This window comes from Sciurus vulgaris (assembly GCF_902686455.1).
Source record: "Sciurus vulgaris genome assembly, chromosome: 17".
Taxonomy (NCBI): Eukaryota; Metazoa; Chordata; class Mammalia; order Rodentia; family Sciuridae; genus Sciurus; species Sciurus vulgaris.
Window position 1 is genome coordinate 49523543 of NC_136478.1, and position 24016 is coordinate 49547558.

General features: G+C 52.8%; 2 protein-coding genes and 1 long non-coding RNA gene across 7 annotated transcripts; 1 reads left to right on the plus strand and 2 right to left on the minus strand.

The window, feature by feature from the left end:
• Positions 1-4972: 4972 nt before the first annotated feature.
• Positions 4973-14659, minus strand: LOC306649200. Of its 2 annotated transcripts, none has more exons than XR_013760601.1 (3): positions 14131-14659; positions 9016-9085; positions 4973-5100 (listed from the first exon to the last, which is right to left on the minus strand). It is a non-coding gene; the product is annotated as an uncharacterized lncRNA (long non-coding RNA). The 2 variants fall into 2 exon arrangements; XR_013760602.1 differs by lacking the exon at positions 4973-5100 and adding an exon at positions 5155-5258.
• Positions 14660-14688: 29 nt separating this feature from the next.
• Positions 14689-15802, plus strand: LOC306649191 (immortalization up-regulated protein). Its single transcript, XM_079119979.1, has 4 exons — positions 14689-15126; positions 15232-15344; positions 15498-15575; positions 15677-15802. The coding sequence occupies exons 1-4, from the start codon at positions 15105-15107 to the stop codon at positions 15779-15781; spliced, it is 318 nt and encodes a 105-aa protein (XP_078976105.1). The 5' UTR covers positions 14689-15104; the 3' UTR covers positions 15782-15802.
• Positions 15803-15911: 109 nt separating this feature from the next.
• YIF1B (Yip1 interacting factor homolog B, membrane trafficking protein) lies at positions 15912-23780 on the minus strand. 4 transcript variants are annotated; one of them, XM_079119970.1, is made up of 8 exons: positions 23668-23780; positions 19233-19471; positions 19045-19149; positions 18850-18928; positions 18672-18729; positions 17601-17756; positions 17432-17525; positions 15912-16241 (listed from the first exon to the last, which is right to left on the minus strand). In XM_079119970.1, exons 1-8 carry the CDS (start codon positions 23708-23710, stop codon positions 16086-16088), a joined length of 930 nt encoding a protein of 309 aa, XP_078976096.1. In that variant the 5' UTR covers positions 23711-23780; the 3' UTR covers positions 15912-16085. The 4 variants fall into 4 exon arrangements, with proteins under 4 accessions (XP_078976096.1, XP_078976095.1, XP_078976097.1 ...); XM_079119969.1 differs by having other exon boundaries at positions 23659-23780; XM_079119971.1 differs by lacking the exon at positions 23668-23780 and adding an exon at positions 23546-23662.
• Between the last annotated feature and the right edge of the window lie 236 nt (positions 23781-24016).

Genomic DNA, 24016 nt, shown 5'->3' on the forward strand with positions numbered 1-24016 from the left:
CAGTGGTAGAACACTTGCCTGGAACGTGTCAGGCACTGGGTTTGATCCTCAGCACCACATAAAAATAAATAAAAGTGTTGTGTCCATCTACAACTAAAAGGGGGTGGGGGCTGGGGATGTGGCTCAGGGGTTAAGCATCCCTGGGTTCAAACACTAGTACCAAAAAATAAAAAATTCTGGTGCTGGGCCAGGCATGGTGGCACATGCCTATAGTCCCAGCTATTTGGGAGGCTGAGGCAGGAGAATTGCAAGTTCAAGGCTAGCCTGGGCACCTTACTGAGACCCTGTCACAAAACAAATTGTTAAAGGTCTTGGGATTTGGCTCTGGGGCAGAGTTCCCCTGAGCTCAATACCCAGTACACCCGCCACCAAAAATAAAAAATAAATTGGTGCCAGGCACAGTGGTGCCTACCTATAACCCCAGCCACTCAGGAGCCTGAGGCAGGGGGATCATGACATCAAGGTCCGCCTGGGCAAAAAGTTACGACCACAACTAACAATTGATCGCTGGGACACTAATGGCCAGAAACCACCCTTTGAAACACTGCCTCGGAGGACACAAGAGGGCTGGGTAATGTGCGTCCTGTCAGGGAGGACCCTCCTGGATGGCGCAGTCTAACCAGTGTCACTCGAATCTGATCTGTGTCTCCTGCAGTGTCTCCCACCTGGGCAGGCCTGGCTCTCCCTTCCCCAGCTTTTCTGGGAGGACTCCCGCCTGCCCTGTTGACGAGGAACAGAGCCCCGTGCTGCTAAGTTGGGTCCCCAGGCCAGGCTCAGCCCTGCTTCCTCCTGTGACCTTCCCTTCTGGACTGGAAGCCCCTTTCTTCCCTCCCTTTCCAAACAAGGTAGTCCTGAAGGTCCGGCCGGCATCCTGCACGCCCCGCCACGGCCATGGGAGCCTGGGCCTCACTCCCGGGTGCACAGATGCAACTTGACACTTTGAGATGTTGCTTTGGACTCCCTTGGAACAAAAGGACTTGGCGTCCTTCCCTTGGCCCTTCCTAGAAATCCCTGAAGGCTTGAAAACCAATTCCAAAAGCAAGTTGGGCAAATGCCTCATGGCTCCTTCCCCGACCCTTTCCCGTGGCAGGTGTTGTTGGTGGACTCTGGCCACCTCCCCGCTGAGCCTGGCAGGCCTTCTCCGCCTGTTCAGACATCAAGCCCATTGGCTCAGCTGGTGAGCAGGCAAGGCCTGCTTGCAGCACCCCTGGCAAATGGAGAGTCCAGAGCTCCTGGAGAGCTGGGTATTGGGAAGAGTCTCCGTCAGTGGCTCACTAGGTCCCTGTGCTAATGCAAGGGCCACCTGAGCACCCAGAAGCAGGTCTCCCTGGCCAGCAAAGGACCCTTCCTCAGGGGCTGCCCTGGCTGCTGCTTCCTCACGGTACCAGGGGTCTGGCCATGGTGGACACTTGCCTGGTCATAGTGCTGCTGTTATAGGCTGCTCAGCTGACTCCTGCCATGCCCTCGTGATGCTTGGTGCATAACTGTGTCAGGTTTTCTACTTTCAGTACCATTTCCTGGCTGACAATGGTGCTTTTTGTTGCAGAGGCTGCCCAACGATGGCCAATAGCTATGGCACTCAGTGAACGTTTCCCCCTCGTCATCCCAGACCGCTGGCCTCACTGAGAGGTAGGATGGTTTCTTAAAATATCAACCAAGCCAGGCATGGTGGCACACATCTGTAATCCCAACGACTCAGGAGGCCGAGGCAGGAGGACTGCAAGTTCAAGGCCAGCCTCAGCAATTTAGTGAGGCCCTAAGCAACTTAGTGAGACCCTGTCTCTAAATAAAAAAATATGAAGGACTGGGGATGTAGTGCCAAGATAAAGCACCCCTGAGTTCAGTCCCCAGTACCCTCCCCCAAAATTAACTCAGGTACGATGGTACATGCCTGTGCTCCCAGTGACTAGGGACGCTGAGGCAGGATGGTCCCAAGTTCCAGACCAGCCTGGGTTCAATTCCCAGTACCCAAGGAGGTGAATGCAAGGGCCTGCAATGTGACTGAGTGGTAGAGGGTTCCCTGGGGATTGGACCCAAGACCTCACACACACGTGCAAAGATCTCTCACTCTTCCTCCTTGTCCACACACTTGAGGGCAGAAAGTGTGGCTCTTCCCAAAAAAGTTTTCTCCCCAGGCCATCTGGATAAAGATCAGAATTAAAAAATCGAGGTTATATATAACGTTCATTGTGTTTTGGGATGCTGGGAATTGAACTCAGGGGCATTTTACCACTGAGCCACATCCCCAGCCTTCTTTAAATTTTATTTTGAGGGCTGGGGAGATAGCTCAGCTGGTAGAGTGCTTGCCTTGCAAGCACAAGGCCCTAAGTTGGATCCCCAGGACAGCCAAAAAAAAAAAAAAAAAAAAAAAAAAAAAAAAAAAAAAAAAAAATTATTTTGAGACAGGTTCTCCCTAAGTGGCTTAGTGTCTCACTAAATTGCTGAGGCTGGCCTCCAACTTGCAATCCTCTTGCCTCAGGCTCCCAAGTTGCTGGGATTACTGGCATGTGCCATCACACCTGGCTAGAGTATTTTTAAAATCTGGAATTCTCCCCCTATCATTTCTGAGTGTGATGAGTTTTTTCTCCCCCTAACATCAAGCCCTGACTATAAGGGGACCTGGTCAGCTCGGGTCAGCCTTGAAGACAATGGCCACTCAGCTGGGAACCTGTTTGCCAAGCCTCCCACATGGGCCAAAAGGGGAGCTGTAATGAGGCTCTCCAACAACAGTGGAGTTTGCAGGTGGGAACCACCACGGTCCGTCTCTAAACATAAACAGAACAACAGCTCTGTTCCGATTTTAAAGATATTTTTATTTATTTTTGTATCTGGGATTGAGCCCAGGGGTGCTTAACAACACTGGGCCACATCCCCAGCCCTTTTATTTTGTATTTAGAGACAGGGTCTTGCCAAGTTGCTGAGGGCCTCCCTAAATTGCTGAGGCTGACTTTGAACTTGCAATCCTCCTGCCTCAGCCCGCAAGTCACTGGGATAACAGGTGTGCACCACCATGCCCAGCTACTTCATTCCAATTTTGCTGATGTGAAGTCATGTGCCCGACACCTGAGGAGTCCTGGGTAGTGCCCTCCGTGGCACCTGAGACCACATTCAGCAGCATTACCCATGTCTCCGAGTCAAGTTTAACAATTCCAGAGCCAAAGTACCCCGTGCCCCTGTCTGCAGGTTTTGTGTTTGTGCTTGGGGAGGTGGGCCACAGAATGTCTCTCTGCTGGGAAAGATGGTTGCCCCTTGGCCCTGTGGTGACACTGAAGATCAGCAGGTAGGACTGAACCTGCTTGTGGGGGCCTGTACTAGCATTAGATACATCCAACCTGTGGAGTGCAAGCTGGACCCTCCCCCAGGCTGCCGGGTGGCATGCCGCAGGCTTAGGCTGCTGCATATTGGTCTCCTGCTGCCCGGATTCCTGTTGACAAGCTGTATGAGACAACACAAGCAAATTTGGTCCCAGCCTCTGTTGTCAGATTAATCAGTGACCATTAGCACAGCACACTTGTGAGATTTTACCAGAAGCCAACACCCTGTAAGATTGGGGAGTGGATTCTGGGGAGAAACAACCTTCTCACAGGGTCTCTGCCCCTGCAGGTCTTGGGTAGGCCAAGAATGTGGAACCCCAGCTGGGCACAATGGCACATACCTGCAATCCCGCGACTTGGGAGGCTGAAGCAGGAGGATCTTGAGTTCAAAGCCAGCCTCAGCAACTTAGCGAGACCTTGTCTCAAAACAACATATAAAAAAGGGCTGGGGATATCGTCCAGTGGTCCAGTGCATCCCTGGGTTCAATTCCTTGTATCAAAAAAAAAAAAAAAAAAGCGTGACCCTGCAGCTCTTTACCCAGGATTAGGTTTGCAGCAAGCGTCTTGAGGGAAGAAGGAATATCTCCCTTTGGGACAAAGAGCAGGCTTGGTGTAATGTGAAATTTCCCAAACCCAGCGTACCCCCTCCTTTGTGTGTGTGTGTGGTGCTAGGGATTGAACCCAGGACCTTGCATGCTAGGCATGAGTCACACCCCAGCCTACTAATGTTCCTTTTTGTAACATACCCATGGCGTGGGCAAGTGTCTACCGGGGCCCTCGGCTTTGCCCATGGGGCAGGGAACCCAGCACAGATGCTACGCTTTGCTCACCAGGAGTAATGAGGTCCTTGCCTCTGGCCCCAGAGGCTCGATGCGTCTGCCTGTCTGTTTGAAACAGTGACCAGCCAGCAGGTTAGCTGGTAAGTCATAAAAACCCGTCCCAGAGCCGACAGCTGAATGGAGGCCGAGCGTGGACCTCCCCAGCTGGATTGTCAGCCCTTGGCACCTGCCAGAGAATGGGCCGTCCAGATTTTCTGATTATTGGTAAATATCCCAGGACATCAAGGGCCAGAGCAAGATGGGCTGTAGTCAAAGGCCAGCGCAGTGTTGTTGTCCGGTGGGAAAGGAAACAGCCTCTGCGTGCTGTGTGCTTCAGGTCATCCGTCGGCTAGGATGTGGTTGATTTCAAAGAAAATTTTCCAGAACAGGGATCATGATGTTTATAGGGCCGGGCGCTCCACCCTTGTGAACTCCAGGAAAGACTAAACCTAGTTGCTGCAGATGCCTTTCCAGTCAACCATGTCAGGCCCCAGATGCTCTGGAGCACAGGCCCACAGGGGACAGCCCCTCCCCTCAACCCACACCCATCCCATGCCACCCGGACTTCCCTGTCCTCAAAAGTCAGAATCCAGAAATCTCTTCCTAAATTGAAGCAATTACATAAAAGCCTCAGGGTCATAGTGGACCCTTGAGGATGGCTGCTTCCTTCAGGTGAGAAGGTCCGCTGTAGCCGGGAGTCAGTATTAGCTTTATTTTGGGTCTAGACTGTCCCCCAAAGGCACGTGTGTTGAAGGCTTGCTCCCCGGTGGTGGCGCCATGGAAGGCTGGTGGAAACGTGAGGAGGCAAGCCTACTTGGAGGTCATAGGTCACCGGGGCGAGTCCTTGAAGGGTATATCTTGTCCCCAGCTTCTTCCTCGTGATGGAGCTTGGTCTCCTAGCCACCATTAGGTGAGTAGCTTTGCTCTGCCACTGGCTCCCCGCCATGACGGTCAGCCTCACCACAGGTCTAGAGACAATGGAGCCAAGTGACCATGGACAGAAACTGTGAGTCAAAGTAAACCTTTCCTCCTTTACACTGAATTTCTCAGGCATTTTGTCACAGCAATGAAAAGCTGACTAACACGATATTGCTGCAGATCAGTTGAGATGACAGGCCCCTTTTTCCTATAGGGAGAAGATGGCAGTATTGATTCTTTGCTCCATGGCATTTTAGGTAGAAATGATCAGGGACAAGCAGGGGAGGGCAGAACCATTAGATGCCAGGGCAAGACCAACAGGAGATTCCATACCTGACCTGTGCCTGTGGGCAGGTGAGCAGAGGCCAGAGCCAGACAGGGCCTGGGAAGGACAGACAAGCTATCGTTAGCCATGGCAGACGAGAACTGAGCAGTGAGGAGCTAATATTTTCCAAACAGCAGAAGGCCGGCTGGCCTCGTTTTCTTTGGACCTCACACCTTGTCTCATTTCTGTGTCCACTTTCCCAGCAATAGCTGGCCCCATTTGTAAACCTGGGGTAGGCAGAGCAAGGGAGAAAGGGACACTCACTGCCACCAACAGGGAGTGACAACAGAGACAGGCTCTCACCTCCACTTCTCCTTTATTTCAGTAATAGAAGTCCCCGGGGTTTCCTGGGCACAGCCGCCCACCTAGGAATGATACTTCCCAGCCTCCCTTGCAGCTGGATGTGGCCCTCTGTTGAAGTCCTGACCAATGGGTTGTGAGCACATGGGTGAGTCCAACTTCCTGGTCATCAGGTCCTTTTTTTTTTGCTCCTGGGGATGGAACCAGGGATGCACTACCACTGAGCTGCACCCCCAGCCTTTTCAATTTTTTCCTTTTGAGTCAGTTTCCCTAAGTTGCCAAGGCCGGCCTAGAATTTGCAAACCTCGTGCCTCAGCCTCCTGAGTAGCTGGAATAATGGGTGTGTGTCATTGCGCCTGGAAGTCCTTTGAGTTTTTTGTTTGTTGTTTCTTTCTCTTCCTTGCTGTGCTGGGAGCCCAGGGCCTGGTACATGGTAGGCAAGATCTACCATTGAGCCACACCCACTCTGGGTCAGGTCCCCAGAAGGAAATGTTGGGACTGGGGTTGCGGCTCAGTGGTAGAGCGCTCACCTAGCATGCGTGAGGCCCTGGGTTCGATCCTCAGCACCACATAAAGACAAAAAAGAAGGTTTTGTGTCCACCTACAACTAAAAAGTATTTTAAAAAAAGAAAAGGAAATCGTGCCCCCAACCAGCCCTTATTCTTCCTGAGAACCTAAGAGTAGAGGCCAGCCTCCGTGGGCAACAGCGAAAGGGAAGGAGCCTGGGTCCCCAGACGATCCTGTGGGCAGCAGCTGATTCTCCACCAACTCAGGCTTGCATGCGAGAGAAAATGACACCCTCTTGCTAGGCCTCTGTCCTCTGGGTCTCCGTAAAAGATCGCAGACCCACGTCCCAACCACGGCCCAGCAGTGGGCGTGGGCCAGGAGGGCAGGGCCGCGCTCTCCCTGTGCCCTTGACCTGCCCTGAAACCTGAGCGCTGCCCTGCTTATCCACAGAGCAGCGGGGGCAGAGCTGCCCTGTCAGTAGGCTGGCCCAGACTTGTGGTTGGTCTGTGCCGGCTCTGACCTCCATTAGCCATCTTGGTGGCATCAGGTAACCTCAATGGTTTACCGGATGACAGTGAGCACCAGTGACGGGCACAGTGGAAAAGGTCCCCACCCTCATGGAACTGATGCTCTCCCAGCAGAAACACCCTGTCTCCATATCCTGCCGTCAGCTGTGGGCAAAGCCACAGTCGTTCCTCACTCAGACGCAGAAAGACGATTTACAGGGACCACCCACCTGCCTCTCCTGACCTCACTGCTGCATCTCCACCCTCTCTCCTTCTTCCACTTTGACCTGCTTGCACTTCCTTGGACACACCGGTACACTCCTGCCTCAGGGCCTTTGCACTTACGGTTCCCCTGCCTAGAGCACTCTCCTTCCAGATCTTTAGATTTTCACTCAAGAAACACAAACAAGTCAGGTATCATGGTACACTCCTGTCATCTTAGCTACTCAGGAGGCTGAGGCAGGAGGATCCCAAGTTCAAGACCACCGTAAGACAACTAAGCAAGACCTTGTCTCAAAATAAAATTTAAAAAGTACTGGGGGTATAGCTCAGTGGTAGAATGCCCCTGAATTTAATCCCCAGTACCTTTAAAAAAAAAAAAAAAAAAAAAAAGCTGAATAGGGCCGTGCTGTGTGCCTGTAGTTCCAGCTACTTGGGAGGCCGAGGCAAGAGGCCTGGATCGTTTGAACCCAGGAGTTCAAGACCTGCCCCGGCAACAGCAAGACACTTACTCAAACTAAAACAAAACAGCAGGGCATGATGGCGCATGCCTGTAATCCTAGCAGTTTAGGAGGCGGAGGCAGGAAGATTGCCAGTTCAAAGCCAGCCTCAGCAATTTAGTGAGGCCCAGAGCAACTTACTCAGGGTTTAGAAACCCTGTCTCTAAATAAAAAATAAATGAAAATGTCTGGGGACCCGGGATGTGGCTCAGTGGCTAAGAGCCTCCAGGTTGGTTTAATTAAAAAAAAAAAAAAAAACCCACAAAAATATTCGGTGAGGCTTTCCCTGGTAAGTTTAAATGCAAACCTTTCCCAACATACTAAATAATTATTGCTATATTCTTCTTTCCTCTTGTATCTGTCTTGTTTTTATTTTTTTAACTTTACTAATATATTTTATTTAACCCATAATCTAAGAAATCATTTCAACATTGATATTGCTTTTTCCATTATTAAAATAATAATGAGATATTTTACAATTTTTGGTACTAAGTCTTGAAATTTTGTATTGTATACTCTTAGGCCATCTCAGATTAGACTAGTTACATTCCAAATGCTCAGTAGTCACATGGGACTAGTAGCTAGTCAGCTAGTGAGAAGATCCATAATTGAGGACCCTAAGGGGAAATTGGGACCTTTCCCAGACCTCCAAATCGGGAATGGTCCAGCTGCGCTAGAAGCATTGTTTTTGTTTAAATGCAAATAATGGCTACTTTGAAGCTACCCTCCAAGGTCACACGGCCCAGCCACCCATCAAAGGCGTAGCTGCCTATTGATGGAGTATGGGGTCTACAGAGTCTCAGTGCAGAGGCAAGTTCCCTCAGGGAAGCCAGGCCCCAGGGACCTAAACTCCATTCAATTGGAGACATTCTAGCCTTTTTTCCCACTAGGGCCTTCCCAGGACCTGCTGGTGTATCTCCTCCTCAGGTCACTGTATGGTCAGCTGCTCTATCCAGGTGCAAACTCAGTGGCCATTTTCCGCCACACAGACTGGGGTTCAGAGGAACAAAGAGCCTCCGGGTTCCCTACAATGCCCCAGCTTCCTTCCCCGGGGCTCTGAGACATTCCTCCAGCAGTAAAGGAGTTCTCCTCGTCACTTCAGCTAATCTCAGTGTGTTCCAGATGCTTGCAGCCAACAAGCCTAAAAGGCCTGCCTCGCCCAGGGGCCCTAGGCACATTCCTGGGCCCAAATTCAGCAAGAGCCGTGTCCTTATCTCAGATCCTTCTAACCGGCAGTGGGCCATCCCACTTTGCCCCACATCCGATCTGATTATGGGGATTGGTTAAGTAGCAAGGCCACTCCGAGGAGAAGAGCAGAGCTGATGCGCACCGCTTCCACCGGCACGAGGTGGTGTGTAAAAAGGCCAGCCTCTGGCACCATTCCTACTGCCTCCTCCACATCCTCAGAACCAAGGCCGCCCTCTCTGGACCTCCGTCCTGGCCGCCTCACACCCACAGCCCTGTCTCTCTGCCCGTGGGTCCCAGCTGGCATGGTGTGTGCCTTCCTCTCATTCCTGTGGCTGGTCAGCTCTTGCTGCCTCCTGCTCTGGCGCTCCTGGGGAAGTTGACAGTCCCTTGGCGGCAGGGACAGTGTTGATCAGCACTTACCTTCTCAGGTTTCTTCCCACCCATCTTCTTCCTTATAGTCAGTGAGCGGTAGATAGTCAATAAATGTCCACTGAAGAGAGGAAGGACAGAATGGGAGAAGAAAGGGAGTGGGGAAGGAAGGAAAGAGTCCCTAGGCCAGTCATTTAAAGTGGCAGCTAGGGCTGGGAGAGAGCTCAGTCGGTAGAGCGCCTGCCTTGCAAGCACAAGGCCCTGGGTTCGACCCCCCAGCACCGCAAAAAAATAAAATAAAAAAATAAAGTGGAAGGTAGCGCCTAGTCAAGTGAAAATCTGGGCCAGTAGGACCTCGCCAAGGGGAGCCAGGCAGAAACCAGACTGTGGCCAGCAAGGTGCCATCAGGGCAGTGCAGAAATGACTTTTGGGGAGAAATCAAGAAGCCTTCAGCTTCATCATTCTGATCCAATTTCTGTAGTGGAATTGTGCTATTTCAATTCACTTCTTTTTTTAATTTTTTATTTTATTTTATTTTTTTTATTTTGCGATGCTGGGGATTGAACCCAGGGCCTTGTACTTGCGAGGCAAGCACTCTACCAACTGAGCTATATCTTCAGCCCCCTTTTTTTAATTTTTAAATTTTGTTTATTTTTAAAAATTTTCCTCTTATTTTTTTATTAAAATCATTTTTATTTTTTCAGACTGAATTTTGATTTATTGTACACAAATACGGTACAACTTTTCATTTCTATGGTTGTACGCAATGTACATTCATGTAATCATACATGTACATAGTGTGATACTGTCTCATTCTACTATCTTTCTGTCCCCCACCCATTGTCATGCACTTATCAGAGAAAACATTCAGCCTTTGGTTTTTGCAGCTTGGCCTATTTCACTCAGCATGATATTTTCCAGCTTCATCCATATGCCAGCAAATGCCATAATTTTATTATTCTTTATAGCTGAGTAATATTCCATTGTATATATATACCACAGTTTCTTTATCCATTCGTCAATTGAAGGGCATCTAGGTTGGTTCCACAATCTAGCTATTGTGAATTGAGCTGCTGTGAACATTGATGTGGCTGCATCACTATAGTGTGCTGATTTTAAGTCCTTTGGGTATAAACCGAGGAGTGGGATAGCTGGGTCAAATGGTGGGTCCATTCCAAGCTTTCTGAGGAATCTCCATACTGCTTTCCAGAGTGGGTGCACCAATTTGCAACTCTACCAGCAATGTATGGGTGTACCTTTTTCCCCACATCCACGCCAACACTCATTATTGCTTGTGTTCTTGATAACAGCCATTCTGATTGGAGTTAGATGAAATCTTAGGGTGGTTTTAGTTTGCATTTCTCTAATTACTAGGGATGATGAACACTTTTTCATATATTTGCTGATCACCTGTATATCTTCTTCTGTGAAGTGTCTGCCCATTTCCTTAGCCCATTTATTGATTGTGTTCTTTGTGTTTGGGATGTAAAGTTTTTTAAGTTCTTTATAACTTTGGAGATGAGTGCTCTGTCTGAAGTGTGTGTGGAAAAGATTTTCTCCTACTCTGTAGGCTCTCTTTTCACATTATTTTCTGTGCTGAGAAAAAAAACTTTTTAGTTTGAATCTCTCCCATTTATTGATTCTTGCTTTTATTTGTCGCACTATGGGAGTCTTGTTAAGGAAGTCTGGTCCTAAGCCAACAGGATGGAGATTCGGGCCTACTTCTTCTTGTATTTGGTGAAGGGTCTCAGGTCTAATTCCTAGATCCTTCATCCATTTTGAGTTGAGTTTTGTGCAGGGTGAGAGATAGGGGTTTAGTTTCATTTTACTGCATATGGATTTCCAGTTTTCCCAGCACCATTTGTTGAAGAGGCTATCTTTTCTCCACTGTATGTTTTTGGCATCTTGGTCTAGAATGAGGTTACTGTACTTATGTGGGTATGTCTCTGTGTCTCCTATCCTGTACCATGTCTGTTTTGGTGCCAGTCCCATGCTGTTTTTGTTACTATTGCTCTATAGTAGAGTTTAAGGTCTGGTATTGTGATACCTCCTGCATCACTCTTCCTGCCCAGGATTGCTTTGGCTATTCTGGGTCTTTTGTTCTTCCAGATGAATTTCATGATTGCTTTTTCTGTTTCTATGAGAAATGTCATAGGGATTTTAATTGGAATTGCGTTAAATCTGTGTAGCGCCTTTGGAAGTATGACCATTTTGATAATATTAATTCTGCCTATCCAAGAACATGGGAGATCTTTCCATCTTCTAAGATCTTCTTCAATCTCTTTCTTCAATGTTTTGTAGTTTTCATCGTAGGGATCTTTCACCTCTTTGGTTAGATTGATTCCAAGTTTTTTTTTTTTTTTTTTTTTTTGAGGCTATTGCAAATGGAGTTGTTTTCCTCATTTCCCTTTAGATGTTTCATCGTTTGTGTATAAAAATGCTTTAGATTTATGCGTGTTGATTTTATAGCCTGCTATTTCGTTGAACTCATTGATGAGGTCTAGATGTTTTCTAGAGGAGTTTTTTGGATCCTCTAAATAGAGAATCATGTCATCAGCAAATAGTGACAGCTTGAGTTCCTCTTTTCCTATTCATGTCCCTTTAATTTCTTTGGTCTATCTAATTGCTCTGGCTAGTATTTCAAGGACAATAGATGTTGTGAAAGAGGGCATCCCTATCTTGTTCCCATTTTTAAAGGGAATGCTTTCAGTTTTTCTCCATTAAGAATGATGTTGGGGGGCCGGGGCTGTAGCTCAGTTGGTAGAGTGCCTGCCTTGCAAGCACAAGGCCCTGGGTTCAATCCCCAGCACCGCAAAAGAAAAAAAAAAAAAAAAAAAAGAATGATGTTGGCTGTGGGCTTAGCATAAATAGCATTTACAATGTTCAGGTGTGTTCCTACTATCCCTATTTTTTCTAGTGTTTTGAGCATGAAGGGGTGTTGTATTTTGTCGAATGCTTTTTCTGCATCAATTGAAATAACCCTATGATTTTTATCCTTAAGTCTACTGACATGATGGATTACGTTTATTGATTTATGGATGTTGACCCAACCTTGCATTCTGTGGGGTTTTTTTGTTTGAGACAAGGCAGGCCTCAAACTCTGGGCGCAGGCGATTCTCCCTCAGCCTCTTAGGCAGCTGAGACAACAGGGCTTGAGACCTGCCCTCAGCTGGATTTTCTTCTTCTTCTTCTCTTGGGACTCAGGGGCCACTGAGTTACATTCCCAACCCTTTTTCATTTTTAATTTTGAGATAGGGTCTTGCTGAATCACCAAGGCTGGCCTTGAACTTCCTATCGTCTTTCCTCAACTTCCCAAGTAGCTGGGATTACAGGCACATACCACTGTGACTGGCCATTTTCCTTTTTTTTTTTAAACTTTTAATTTTATATATGAATGCTTTTATTGAGATATAAGTTACATAAAACTCATCCAATTCAATGGGTTTTTTGGTACCTGGGACTGAAACTGGGGCGCTTAATCATGGAGGCACATCCCCAGCCCTTTCTGAGACAGGATCTCACTAAATTGCCTACAGCCTAAATTACTGAGGCTGGCCTCAAACTTTCGATCCTCTTATCTTGGCCTCCTGAGTCACAGGGATTACAGGTGTACACTACCATGTTTGGCTCAGTTCAGTGATTTTTTTCTTTCTTTCTTTCTTTTTTTTTTTTTGGTACCAGGAATTGAACTCAGGGGCACTCCAGCCACATGAGCCACTGAGCCACATCCCCAGCTCTATTTTGTATTTTATTTAGAGACAGGGTCTCACTGAGTTGCTTAGTGCCTTGCTTTTGCTGAGGCTGGCTTTGAATTCGTGATCCTCCTATCTCAACCTCCTGAGCTGCTGGGATTACAGGCATGCGCCACCATGCCCAGATCAATTCAGTGATTTTTAAAGATGTTTACCAAGTGGTGCAACCATCACCATAAATCAGTTTTTACAACATTTCCACAATATGACTGGATTTGGTGGTGCACACCTGCAATCCCAGAGACTCTGGAGGCTGAGGCAGGAGGATGGCAAGTTGGAGGCCAGCCTTGACAATTTAGTGAGCCCTTCAACAACTTAGCAAGACCCTGTCTCAAAAAAGCATGAAATAAAATAAAGGACTGGGGATGTAGCTCAGAGGTAAAGCACCCCTGGGGTTCAATCCCCAGTTACAAAAAAATAAAACAAAAAGCTTTTTACAATATGTATGTATTATTTTGAGACAGGGTCTCACTATATTGCCTAGGCTGGGCTCAAGTTTCTGAACTCAAAGGATCCTCCTGCCTCAGCCTCCCAGGTAGCTGAGACTGCAGGTGCCATCGCCATATGCTGTTGAGAACATTTTAATCACCTCATGTGCACTTAGTTACTCCCCAGTCCCACCCTTATCAGCCTCCTAGTGACCACTAACCTCCTGTCTCTGCAACTGCCCTTCCTCAACACTGCATGCAAATGACATCACGCCTTACAGTCTTGCATCTGGCTGCTTCTCCCTAGCATTGTGTGCCCGAGGTCATGGGTGAGGCAGGGCTTCCTCCTTATCATAGCTGCATAGTATCCCACTGTATAGACACGCCACATTTTCTCCATCCATTCACCAAACAACAGACATTTCATTTGTTTCCAGTTTTTCCCTAACATAATCTACATTTTTATTGTTTTCCTCACTAGAACTGTCAATCCCATGAGGCTGATTTTGTTCACCTGTGTGCCCCTAGTACTAAAACTGTACTGGATACCTAAGGTGATCAATAAACGTATGCCAAAGCAATAAAGATCACAGGTAACTAAAGATGGCTGTAAGCGTGGACTGCAGGCCAGGGGAAAGGGGATGGAGCAACAGGGCCTGCCAGCCGACAGGGCGGGCCCCTCTGAGGACCCTCTGAGGACGTTTGGAACAGCCATCTGCACATACAGCCAGGTTTGCTGCCTAGAATCCCACTCCAGGCAGGTTCAGGCCACCCAGCTGCCTGAGGTTGGTCTGGGCTTCGAGAGAAACGGCCTCACAGAGGCTCCGGCCCCCAGGCCCCATTCCTCTCCTTGTCTGACCCCAGGCCAGTGCAGGGGTAGGAAGGCTGGGCTCAGCTGGACAGCCCTTCTGCTCAGAGTCCCGGGGTCAGAGCCAAGCTGAGCTTTGACTTCAGCCACACTGCCGGCGTTCGACCCCAGGTCTCACCTGTTCCCGTGGTCCGTTCCGCATCTCACTGGTACCCACTCGGCCTTCTTATCTGTAAAATAGTAACAAGACTACTGTCCCGGACTGGATGCCTGTATCCTCCAAATTCACATGTTCAAGCTCAGTCCCAGCTGATGGTATTTGGAAGTGGGACTCTTTGGAGGTCCCGAGGGTGGAGCTCACAGGAATGAGATTAGTGTCCTCAGATCTTGCTCTTGGGCACGTGAGGAGGTAGGGAGAAGGCAGCTGTTCCCCAGCCAGGAAGTGGCCCTCCACACACCAGCGCTGCTGGTTACCTTGGTCTCGAACTCCCAGCCTCGGGACTGAGAAATGCACTGTGGTTTAAGCCGCTCCATCTGTGATGTATTTGTTAAGCCGCCCAAACTAAGATACCTGCCTTTATCCAAAACCAAGCCCAACCAACACGTGGCACTCTCCAGGGTATTAATCTGCCTGTGCCCCAGCCAGTCCAGGGCCAATCCACACAATCTCTCAGCCCCAGCGGGTAGCTGTCTTCACCCAGAGCGAAGCAACTCATAGGCCCCCAGCTGGGCCTGGAAGGCAGCAGGCCCCCTCCAGCCCAGGCGGGCGAGGGCTGAGCCTAAGCGAAATACTCCAAGAGCCTGGTCAGGAGCCGCCCGCACTAGTGCCTGCCAGGCGTCGCTCTGGACGCAGGGACATTCTTTCAGGGCAGCCTCCTGACCTTTTGAGAGGAAGCTCACAGCAGCCCTCAATCCGCTCCCCAGGGACCTGCCCGCACCCTAGCCTCACCCGTCGCAGGCCTAGACCGGAGCAGGCAGCTGACTTTTCCTACAGGGAGGGGCGGGTGAGTCAGGACCCAGTGGCTGCGGGACAAAGGTTGGGAGGGTGGGACTCCTCGGAATTCCTGGGGCGGACAGGTCTGGCCGCCCCGAACCCGCCCTGCGACACTGCCAGTCCTCCGGGCCCTCGGAACGCACCTGCTCTGCACCACCATGGAGTTCGACCTGGCAACAGGTGAGCTCCTGGGGAGTGAGTTGCGGTGTCGGAGCCGGGGGGGGGGGGGGGGGGGGGGGAACTGCACGGCACCCCCACCACCCGACCCAACTTCTCTCTCCGCAGCCCTGGACTCCACTTCCAAGAAGGGGGAAGGGGCAGGTCAGGTGAGAGACCCCAGGCACAGTCCCCCCAAAGCTCAGGGCCGGTCAGAGGCAGGGGCACCTCCGCAACCAAGGGTGAGTCACCTCACCACCAGGCACGCCGAGGGGGATGGGGCGACCAGGGCTTGGCTCTGGTCCTGACCTTGTCGCACCTCAGCTTCCCGACTTGGGGTGGGGGTCTGGGCAAAGGGTTCCCCACCCTCACTGTCACCCTCCCACACGCCCAAGCATGGCGGTGGCAGTTCCTCAGACTCCAGCAGCAGCAGCAGCAGCAGCTCCTCCAGCGACTCGGATGCGGAGGGGAAGGTAAGAGCCGCCCCTCGCCCAAGGCAGGCCAGGGCTGGTCGGCGCCGTCCCGCTCCCAGCCCAGCCCAACGCCTCTCCCCGCGCTGCCCTCCGTCCCACAGGCCCATGCTGCCGGCTCCAAGCAGCACGAAGCCACCCGGGGCCAGGCCAAGAAGCTCAAAGTGAAGAAGAAAAAGGAGGAGAAGGGCAAGAAGTGCCCGCAGTGATTAAACCTTCCCGATGGTGCCGAGCGCTGCGTCTGCCTCCCGCCCCGCCGCGCTCCGCTCCCGCGATCCGGCTGCCCCCTGCCGGGCGGCCGCGCCCCTGCCCAGTGCGCGTCCCAAGGACGGAGGCGGCCCCAGTCCATCAGGCTTTATTGTTTCGGTTGTGCAGCTGGAGATCTCAGCACCTTGGGGAGAGGGGCGCGGGCGGCGGGCGACGACCCTGCCCAGACAGGCGGCCCAAGCGGGCGGAGATGAGTGGCGGCAGCGCGGGCGCCGGGAGCGGTAGCTGGGGGCTGGGCGGGTGCCCTCACCGCACCAGGTGGAAGGTGAGCCAGTACATGAGCAGGGGCTGCGCAGCTGCCACGGCCATGGTCAGGTACATGCGCAGCTGGTTCCGCGCCCCGCGCACTGGCACCCCTTCCGCCGCCGCCTCCGCCAGGATCTTCAGCCGCAGAGTCCGGATCTGGGTGGGGAGGGGGCAGAGAGGGTTTACCTTGGTGCAACCAGCCTGGGAGGGAGGACTGGGCATACTCTAGCCTCTGCTCTTAAGTACCCCGCAGCTTGGGACAAGATCCTGCCCCTCTGCAGCCTCGGGTTCCAACTCCTGGGGGGCTCCGTGAGCAAAATATGAGGGTTTCAGACTCAAATGGCAGGTCACAATTTTTTTTTTTTTCTCTTGGTGTTGGAAATCCAATGCGGAGCCTCTCGAGGCTCTTCCACTGTGCTACACCGGGCACCCTCCGGGATGGCCATCTTTAAAGACAAGCTAGAACCCCAGCCCCGCCCCCAAACCCCAATCCCAGATTGAACCCAGAGATAACCTACCATTGAGCTATACCCTCAACGGTTTAGAGACAAGGTCACACTATTGCCCAGACTGGTCTTGAATCTCCTGCCTCAGCCTCCCAAGTAACTGGGATTATAGGCGCGGGCCACTGGGCCACTGCCTCCGGCTGCCTCCACCCAGCCCCTGCTTTGCAGATAGGGTCTCCCTACGTTGCTGAGGCCGGTCTCCAACTTGAGATCTTCCCACCTCAGCCTCTTGAGTAGCTGGGATTACAGCTGGAAATGTGCCCAGCTAGAAATGCTATTTTCTAAAATATTTTAAATGTGTTTTTTTAACTTTGAAATGATGACATCAGCATATCTGGCCCTTGGTCATGCGCAGCCCTGCAGCCGGAGTCCACCCTCTGCTTCTAACCTCTCAGCACCCTGAAGTGTAATCATCACCATCCCATTTTACAAAAGGGGAAACAGGTTTAATCCCAGAATTGATTTGCCCTGAAGGCATGAAGCTTGGGGCAACCCAATCCAGGGCCGTTTGCCAGCACCCCACTCCAGATGGAAGGGCTCTTAGAGAATGTCCTTCCAGGGACATTTTGGTGGGAAAGTCCACCATATAAGGGGAGTGGAGCAAGGGTGGGGGCCTGGACCCACCCAGCAGCCCCACTGGTGCATCCTGCAGCTCCTCCAGCCCAGCGTGGATACCTCCTGACCCTGGGGCTGGGGCAGCTACTCCATGCCCCCTCGGTTTGCAATATGGTCCTGATCTAAATGCCTTTTCTGATAGCCCTTGCTTGGATGCCCCAGGAGCCCCAGCTGTGTCCAGGAGGCCTGTGTCCTCAGCCTTGCCCACCCTGAGCCCCAGCTCACCATGAACACAAAGATGGACACGCAGCACCAGCCCAGCACCAGGTAGTAGCCAGTCTTCCCAAAGAGCAGGCCCATGAGAACCCCGCCGATCATGCTGGAGAGGGAGAAAGGCTGGTCTGAGGAAGAGGCCCAAGGGCTGGGGCTGGCAGGCAGGGTAGGGGGTACTCACCCGACATATTTGTAGCCCAAAAAGGCCACCAGGTCGATGGTGGTGAGGTCAGTATTGACAGTGACCAGGTAGAGGCTAAGCAGGATGGCTAGCACCTCTAGGGTCAGCCAGGCCAGTGCTGAGCTCGCCTGCAGGCCCAGGAGGTCTGGGGAAAACCTGTGGGTACCAAGCTGTCACGCGGCTGCTGGCTCAGACCCCTCCTGTGCATCAGCCTGGAGACAGCCTTGTGGTGCAGGAGGCTAGGGGCCCAGCAGTGACCAAGGTGGACCTGGGCCTGTCCCTGTGGACATCCCATTCTGCGATTCCAGCTGGTCTGTTCCCAGCAGTGACACCCAAAAGGGCCGAGGCTGGGCGGGTGAGTCACAGGGGTTGTACCAGACAGGCTCGAAGGGTGGCGGAGGGGGCTTCTCAGGAGAGAGGGCAGCTAAGCTGAGGTCTGAAGGAGTAAGCAGCGGTCAGAGAAGGGCCGTGGCCTCTGCCCTGTCCCCAGGGCCCCAACAATTAACTGCTTCTAATGACAGCTGTTTTCAGTGCCATAAAGTAAAGGACGGGGACGATGCGGGAGAGAGGGGTGCTTAACACTGGGTGGGGTCATGAGCAGGTGAAGGGGAGGAACCTTCCCCTGAGCCAAGGGAACAGATGTGCCCAGGCCCTGGGGCAGCACCAGGCCCTCTGGAGTGGAACGGGACAGCAGCAGGGCAGAGAGCACAAAGAGGACGGACAGTGCCAGGCTAAGGAGTGGGGGCTCATTTGGGGGCTGCTGGCATCTGGGTCAGGGTGGGGCGCGGCCTGGACCGCAGGGCACATGAAACCTTCCCGGATGCCACTGGAGCGAGGGCAGCGGGGCAGCTTAAAGGAGAGAGAGGATGAGGGCAGATCTGGGGTGGAGGCTAGGAGGAAGGATGGACTTAGAGGGTCCCCTGCACAGGTGTGATGAGCCCATGTTGGAGTCTGTGGCTGGGAAAGAGGGGAGGCCAGGTGACACTGAGGGTGATGGTGAGGGTGCAGTTCTGAGGGGACTGGGACCTCCCTGCTGTGCCTCAGTCCCCCAAGGCCACCCCACCCCCTTACCTATCCTGTGTCCCCAGTGCAAGGCCAGCCACCAGGATGTAGGTGATGAAAGCCATCGCTGTAGAAGGGCAGACATAGACAGTGGTCAGAGGAAGGGCCATGTTGGGCTTCTGGCCACCCAAAGCTCTGCCCCAGATGTGCCCAGGGGAGGAGGGTGTGGGGCGGGGCAGGGTCAGACCTGGAATATAGAGGTCAGGAGCGTTGACATCGAAGCGGGGGGCCACTGGGGTGTCCTGCTGGTACTGTACCTCCCAGTCCTGTGAGACAAAGGGGGAGTGGGCAGGATCCCCAGAGCAGGGCTCCTGCTGCCCTGCTTACAGGGCAGCTGCTGGCCCCGACCCGAGCATGCCCGACCCCTGGGTGCAGGGCTAACCTGGTGCAGGTAGGGGAAGACGAGCAGGCCCAACTTTTTGCCCACGTACACGGTGTCCACGGCAAAATAGTACTTTAGCTTGGTGACAGGGATGAAGCGGTCAATCTGGGGAGGCAGAGCTCAAGCCTGAGGCCGTGGCCTCAGATGTCCCCTCAACTCCCACCAGCCCTGGTCCACAGTCCACTCACGTTCTTGTCCACCAGCTCCTTGCCCTGTGCGGCCAGGGTGCTCCCATAGGCCACGGCCATGCTGGACACAGGATCTGCCATGAAGGACGCCTGCGGTGAGGCAGAGCTACTGGGGTAGCCCAGGCCCCCGGGTGCACGCTGGGCCCCATAGCCCCGGTGCTGGGCTGAACTGGTGTCATCAAAGAGCTGGTGGGGGTCGGCCATGCCCGGTGGGGATGCGGGGGTCCTCCGCTTCGAGGCTGCAGGGGAAGAGAGGGGAGCTCGTTCATTCTGCAGTCTCCTTCTCGCTCCAGCCAAAGCAGGGGACTGGGTCACCATTAGAGCGTGCCATTGTGTTAGGTGGGCTCTCAGGTGCACGTGCTGCCCGTCATCCCTCTACCCATCACCCATCCATCGTCTGTCCACCCGTCTATCTGTCATCCACCCTCTATATCCATCACCCATCCAGTACCCATCATCCATCCGTTCATCTGTCACCCACCCACTCGTCTGTGACAGTACCCATGGTGATGGTGGCAGCTATTCTGTACTGGGGTCTAATGGGCACAAAATCCTGCACCAAGCCCTTTATAAACAAGGGCTCTGTCCCAATCTGCTCTCTCTCGCTCATTCAGGTCCAGCCACCTCGGCCTTTCAGTCTCACCAACATACCTGCCATCTACCTGGCCACACCCGCCTCAGGGCCACTGCACTGGCTGTGCCTCTGCCTGGCACGCTCTCCCCACCACGCCCCCGTGGTCTCCTCCTCTCCTTGCTGAGTGGGGCCTTCCCTGATCACCCTGCCTACGGCTGTTACCTCCCTTTGGGGCGGAACCTGACCCACCTTCCTGGTCTCATTTATGACCACAGAACTCAGCCCCAGCTGACTGACGAGTTGTTTTCTTCCTTTTACTCATTGTCTCCCCACTGGACTGCAAGACCCCAGGGTGCGGATCTTTACCACGTCCACAGCTGAACCCCCAGCCCCCAGAACAGGGCTAGAGTAAGAGCTGATAGGAACCCCGTGAATGAATAAATGGCTGCCCATTTGACAGATGTGAAACCAAGGCCCAGACGTGACATGGCTTCCGTTCCTGTAATCCAAGTGACACAGGAGGCTGAGGCAAGAGGATCGCTCGTTCAAGACCAGCCTGGGAACTTAGCAAGACCCTGACTTGATAAAAAATAAAAAGGGCTGGCCATGGAGCTCAGTGCTAGAGTCCTTGTCTAGCATGAACCCATGAGGCCCTGGGTTCTAAGCAGCCGCGCGCGCGCGCGCGCGCACACACACACACACACACACACACACACACACACACACACACACAAAACCCCATAAAAGTCTGCAAAAGTTCCCTCTGGCTTCATGGAGAGAAAAGAATGAGGGAGAGGTATGGGCAGGAAAAGGAGACAACTGAGGTGGCCTGGGTGGGAGTGGTGGCAGGACCGGGGCTGGGGGCATGGGGATGGGCAGTTTCTGGGTAGCTCTCCCAGGCAGGAGGAATGGGCACTTGCTGCAGGTGTGCTCAGCTGAGTAGGGGGGTGACGGGGGAGTGTCTACTGAGCGGGGAAGACAGCACCCTGGCTCCAGGGCTCCTTCCCTGGCCACAGAGCAGTGCTACCCCAGCAGACATTTGCTGGGAACCTGCTATGTGCCAGGCACTGCTGTGGGTCAGGTAAGACGGTGCCAGGATGTGGGAGAGGAATTGGCTCTCCTCATCGGGACCTCCTCTACCCCTCGGTTCTCCACTCCCGAGTGGAGTTAGCGGTCCCCCGTGCAGGGCTGTTGTGAGGCCAAGTGGCCGCTCAAAACTGCTCAGCTCCACAAAAGCAGCCCATCTGTGTTCCTTATTATCGTCCCCAGCTCTTCCTCTCAGTTTTTTTTTTTTTTTTTCTTTCCTTTTTTCCCCCTGCGGAGCTGGGGGTGGAATCCAGGGTCCCCCGCATGCTAGGTGGGTGCTGTTCCACTGAGCCCCAGCACTAGCCCCTTCCTCTCGAAAACATAGACCTGGTCACTTTAATCATGAAGGAAGCAGCACTGGCCCTGGCCTGGTGCCCTACTTCACTTTTCCCTCTCACCCTTCTGGCTGGAGGACTGGCTTCCTGAAAGTTCAGGGCAGGTCTTCCTTCCTCCCTGTCATCCCTTGGCACTTAGTATGTGGGGCTCTGCTGTCACAGGCCTAGGCCATTGTTCCACTCTTATCCAACTCGATCCCCTGTCACTGTTCCAAATGCCAACCCCCAACTCCGTGGCTTCTGCGACCCTGCACGCACCTGTTCCTCCTATCTGTCAGACCTCACAAGCATCTGCTGAGCACACCCTGCATGAGGCCCTGCTGCAGGCAGAGTGCACGCAGCACTGGGAGGAAGAGACCCGTTCCTGCCCTCGTGAGCTGATAGGCTCCAGACTGGTCCCTCCCTGAGATGTGCGACCCAGTTTTCTACCCTTGCCCTGTCTTCTGCCTCTCACCTACAACAATCCCATCCGCAACCAGCTCTGACCACCGCAGTGTGCCTTTGGTTTCTGGGCTCAATCTCTAGCCACGGTTTTTCTATTGGCTCCAGACCCAGGTCTGACCTCTTCCCAGAATTCCCTCTGGCTGACCCTGGGCCCTTACCTCAGTGTCCAGACCCTCAATTCCCCTTTGCCTGTCAACCAGTCAACAATTTCTTAGTTCTCACGCACTATGTCCCCATGTTACTCTCCCCACTCTGACTCTGTCACCTCCCACCTGATTTAAATGCCTTCCCCGATGGAGTCCTTTCTCAACTCCACCAACCTTCTCTTGAATGAGCAGCCAGTGAGGCTTTCAAGTGCCATAATGTCCTCTGCCTAAGATCAGTGTCCCCTGTGCTGAGTCAGATTCTAACACAGATGGCCCTGTGTGGCCCAGCCCTGCCAGACGCCTCTGTCGTAGCCACAGTGGTCTCTCCTCAGGCCCTGTCCTGCCCAGCCCTTGCCCCGCAGGCTTTTGGATGTGTGGTACTGCCACCTGGGAGCACTTCCCTTCCTCGTGCCTGCCAATCACACCCAGGCCTTGGCCTACGGGCTTCCTTCTTGCAGGTCTCCCGAGTCCTGATACAAAGCCTGAGCCCTGTTTGCGTATACCACAATTTTCAGTAGATATTCATCTGCCTACTCGTTTCCTCAGAGCGGGCCTCCACTGCCTTCCCCTCTCCTTACAAGTTTTCTCCTGGATAACTCATCTTCAGATGGACGCTCTCCAGTACAGAGGCTGCACTGCCACCCAAGGTCCCAGGCCTCCTCTGGGCTCCTGCGACACCTCCATCCTGGCCCGGCCCCCTCTGCCTGTGCATCCTCATCCCTGTTCTGCGCTGCTCTCATCATAGCTCCATTACTTCAGACTGCCGCCATCTTCTGTTCTGTACTACAGCTTCATGAGGGCAGGAACCGTGCTCTCTGGACACTGTTGTATCTCCTGCATCACACACCACAGGGCCAGCCAGGAACTTGCCAAAGGTTGAAGAGTCAGGGCAAGGATAGAAAACTGGGTCACACATTTCAGGGAGTCCCTCAAGAGTCCTCCTCAACCCCTAGGCACATCCTGGATTATCTCCCCGCACCCCCCACACCCCAGTCCTAGGGATTGAACTCAGGGCCTGGAGCACCAAGCTACATCTCTAGCCCTTTGTTTTAAATTTTATTTTGAGGTCTTACTAAGGTGCCCAGGTTGGCCTTGATTTTTCCATCTTCCTGACTCGGTCCTAATTATGATCATAGGCACAGGGATCATAAGTGTGCCTGGCACAGATTATTCTCTTTATAGCTCTTGTTATGCCCCCAATTATCTGTTGCTTTGTTTGCTTCTTAGTGTGTCTTTCCGTTGAATTCTGAGCTGTTAAAATAGCAAGGAGCAGGGCTATGCTGGTTACTTCTGAATACCTAGATTCCAGCACCGGGCCTGGCACAGGGGTGCTCAGGTAAGATATGCTGAATGAAGAAAAGAAACGCTGAAACGCACTGTGCTCATATGGAGATGAAGAGGAATTTAGAAATACAAATCCAAAGATGCGAAAAAGGAGATTAACAGTACAATCAATACGGGTTCAATCTTAAATGAGCGTGAACATACTCTCACGGAGGGCCTTGAAGGCCGTAGTAACGAGCATGGGCGACAGCTCGTGGGCACCGGGGAGTCACGGAAGGGTGGGGAGCAGGGGAAGGAAGATCGCTAACTCCAAATGAATGAAAGTTGCGTTTCTCTGCGTATCATACAACCTACTCCAAGTCGTTCTCTACTAAAGCAATTTCCTAAAGAATCTACCCCCAAAGCGCCCCCTACCCAGACCTGGCATCCCTGCGCTGTGCACACCTCCAAATTCCAGATCCTCAATCACTTGACCTCCGACCTGCAGTGACCTCGCCAACCGCCGCCGCGGCCCCGCCACGCCCCCGCCCGCCCGATTTCTTCGGCCAGCCACGTACGCCACTTACGCAGCCGGGGCGTCCCCGCCGCCGCCAAGCCTGCCGGGTTCATCCTTTGCCGCCGCCACCTCAGCCGCGGTTCGTAACGTGGCCGCCCGGCTCCCGTAGACACACCCCAGCGGTGAAACGACAGCCAATAGGCTTCACGAGTGCTCATAGGCCACGCCCCTTCACGGAGGCGGGGACGAGTGGGCTGGGGTTTACGTAAGAGGCGGGGACTGGGGCTCGTGGGCGTAAAGCGAGGGGCGGAACCTGAGAGTTAGGGAGGCGGGGCCGGGAACAATCCTCGGAGTAGGTGGTGTCGGGCATGACGGGAAATGTAGGTGTCACGTGTCGAGCGATGAGGTCGATGGGAAAT

Bases quoted from the DNA above. Each gene is read 5' to 3' on its own strand.
- YIF1B (XM_079119969.1), bottom strand. From the start codon at position 23,710: ATGAACCCGGCAGGCTTGGCGGCGGCGGGGACGCCCCGGCTGCGTAAG. The intron at 19,472-23,658 runs GTACGTGGCTGG...CTTCCCCTGCAG, and splicing joins GCCCCGGCTGCGTAAGTGGC to CCTCGAAGCGGAGGACCCCC. The intron at 18,730-18,849 runs GTCTGACCCTGC...GCCCTTCTACAG, and splicing joins TCCTGACCTCTATATTCCAG to CGATGGCTTTCATCACCTAC.
- LOC306649191 (XM_079119979.1), top strand. From the start codon at position 15,105: ATGGAGTTCGACCTGGCAACAG. The intron at 15,127-15,231 runs GTGAGCTCCTGG...CTCTCTCCGCAG, and splicing joins GGAGTTCGACCTGGCAACAG to CCCTGGACTCCACTTCCAAG. The intron at 15,345-15,497 runs GTGAGTCACCTC...CACACGCCCAAG, and splicing joins GGGCACCTCCGCAACCAAGG to CATGGCGGTGGCAGTTCCTC.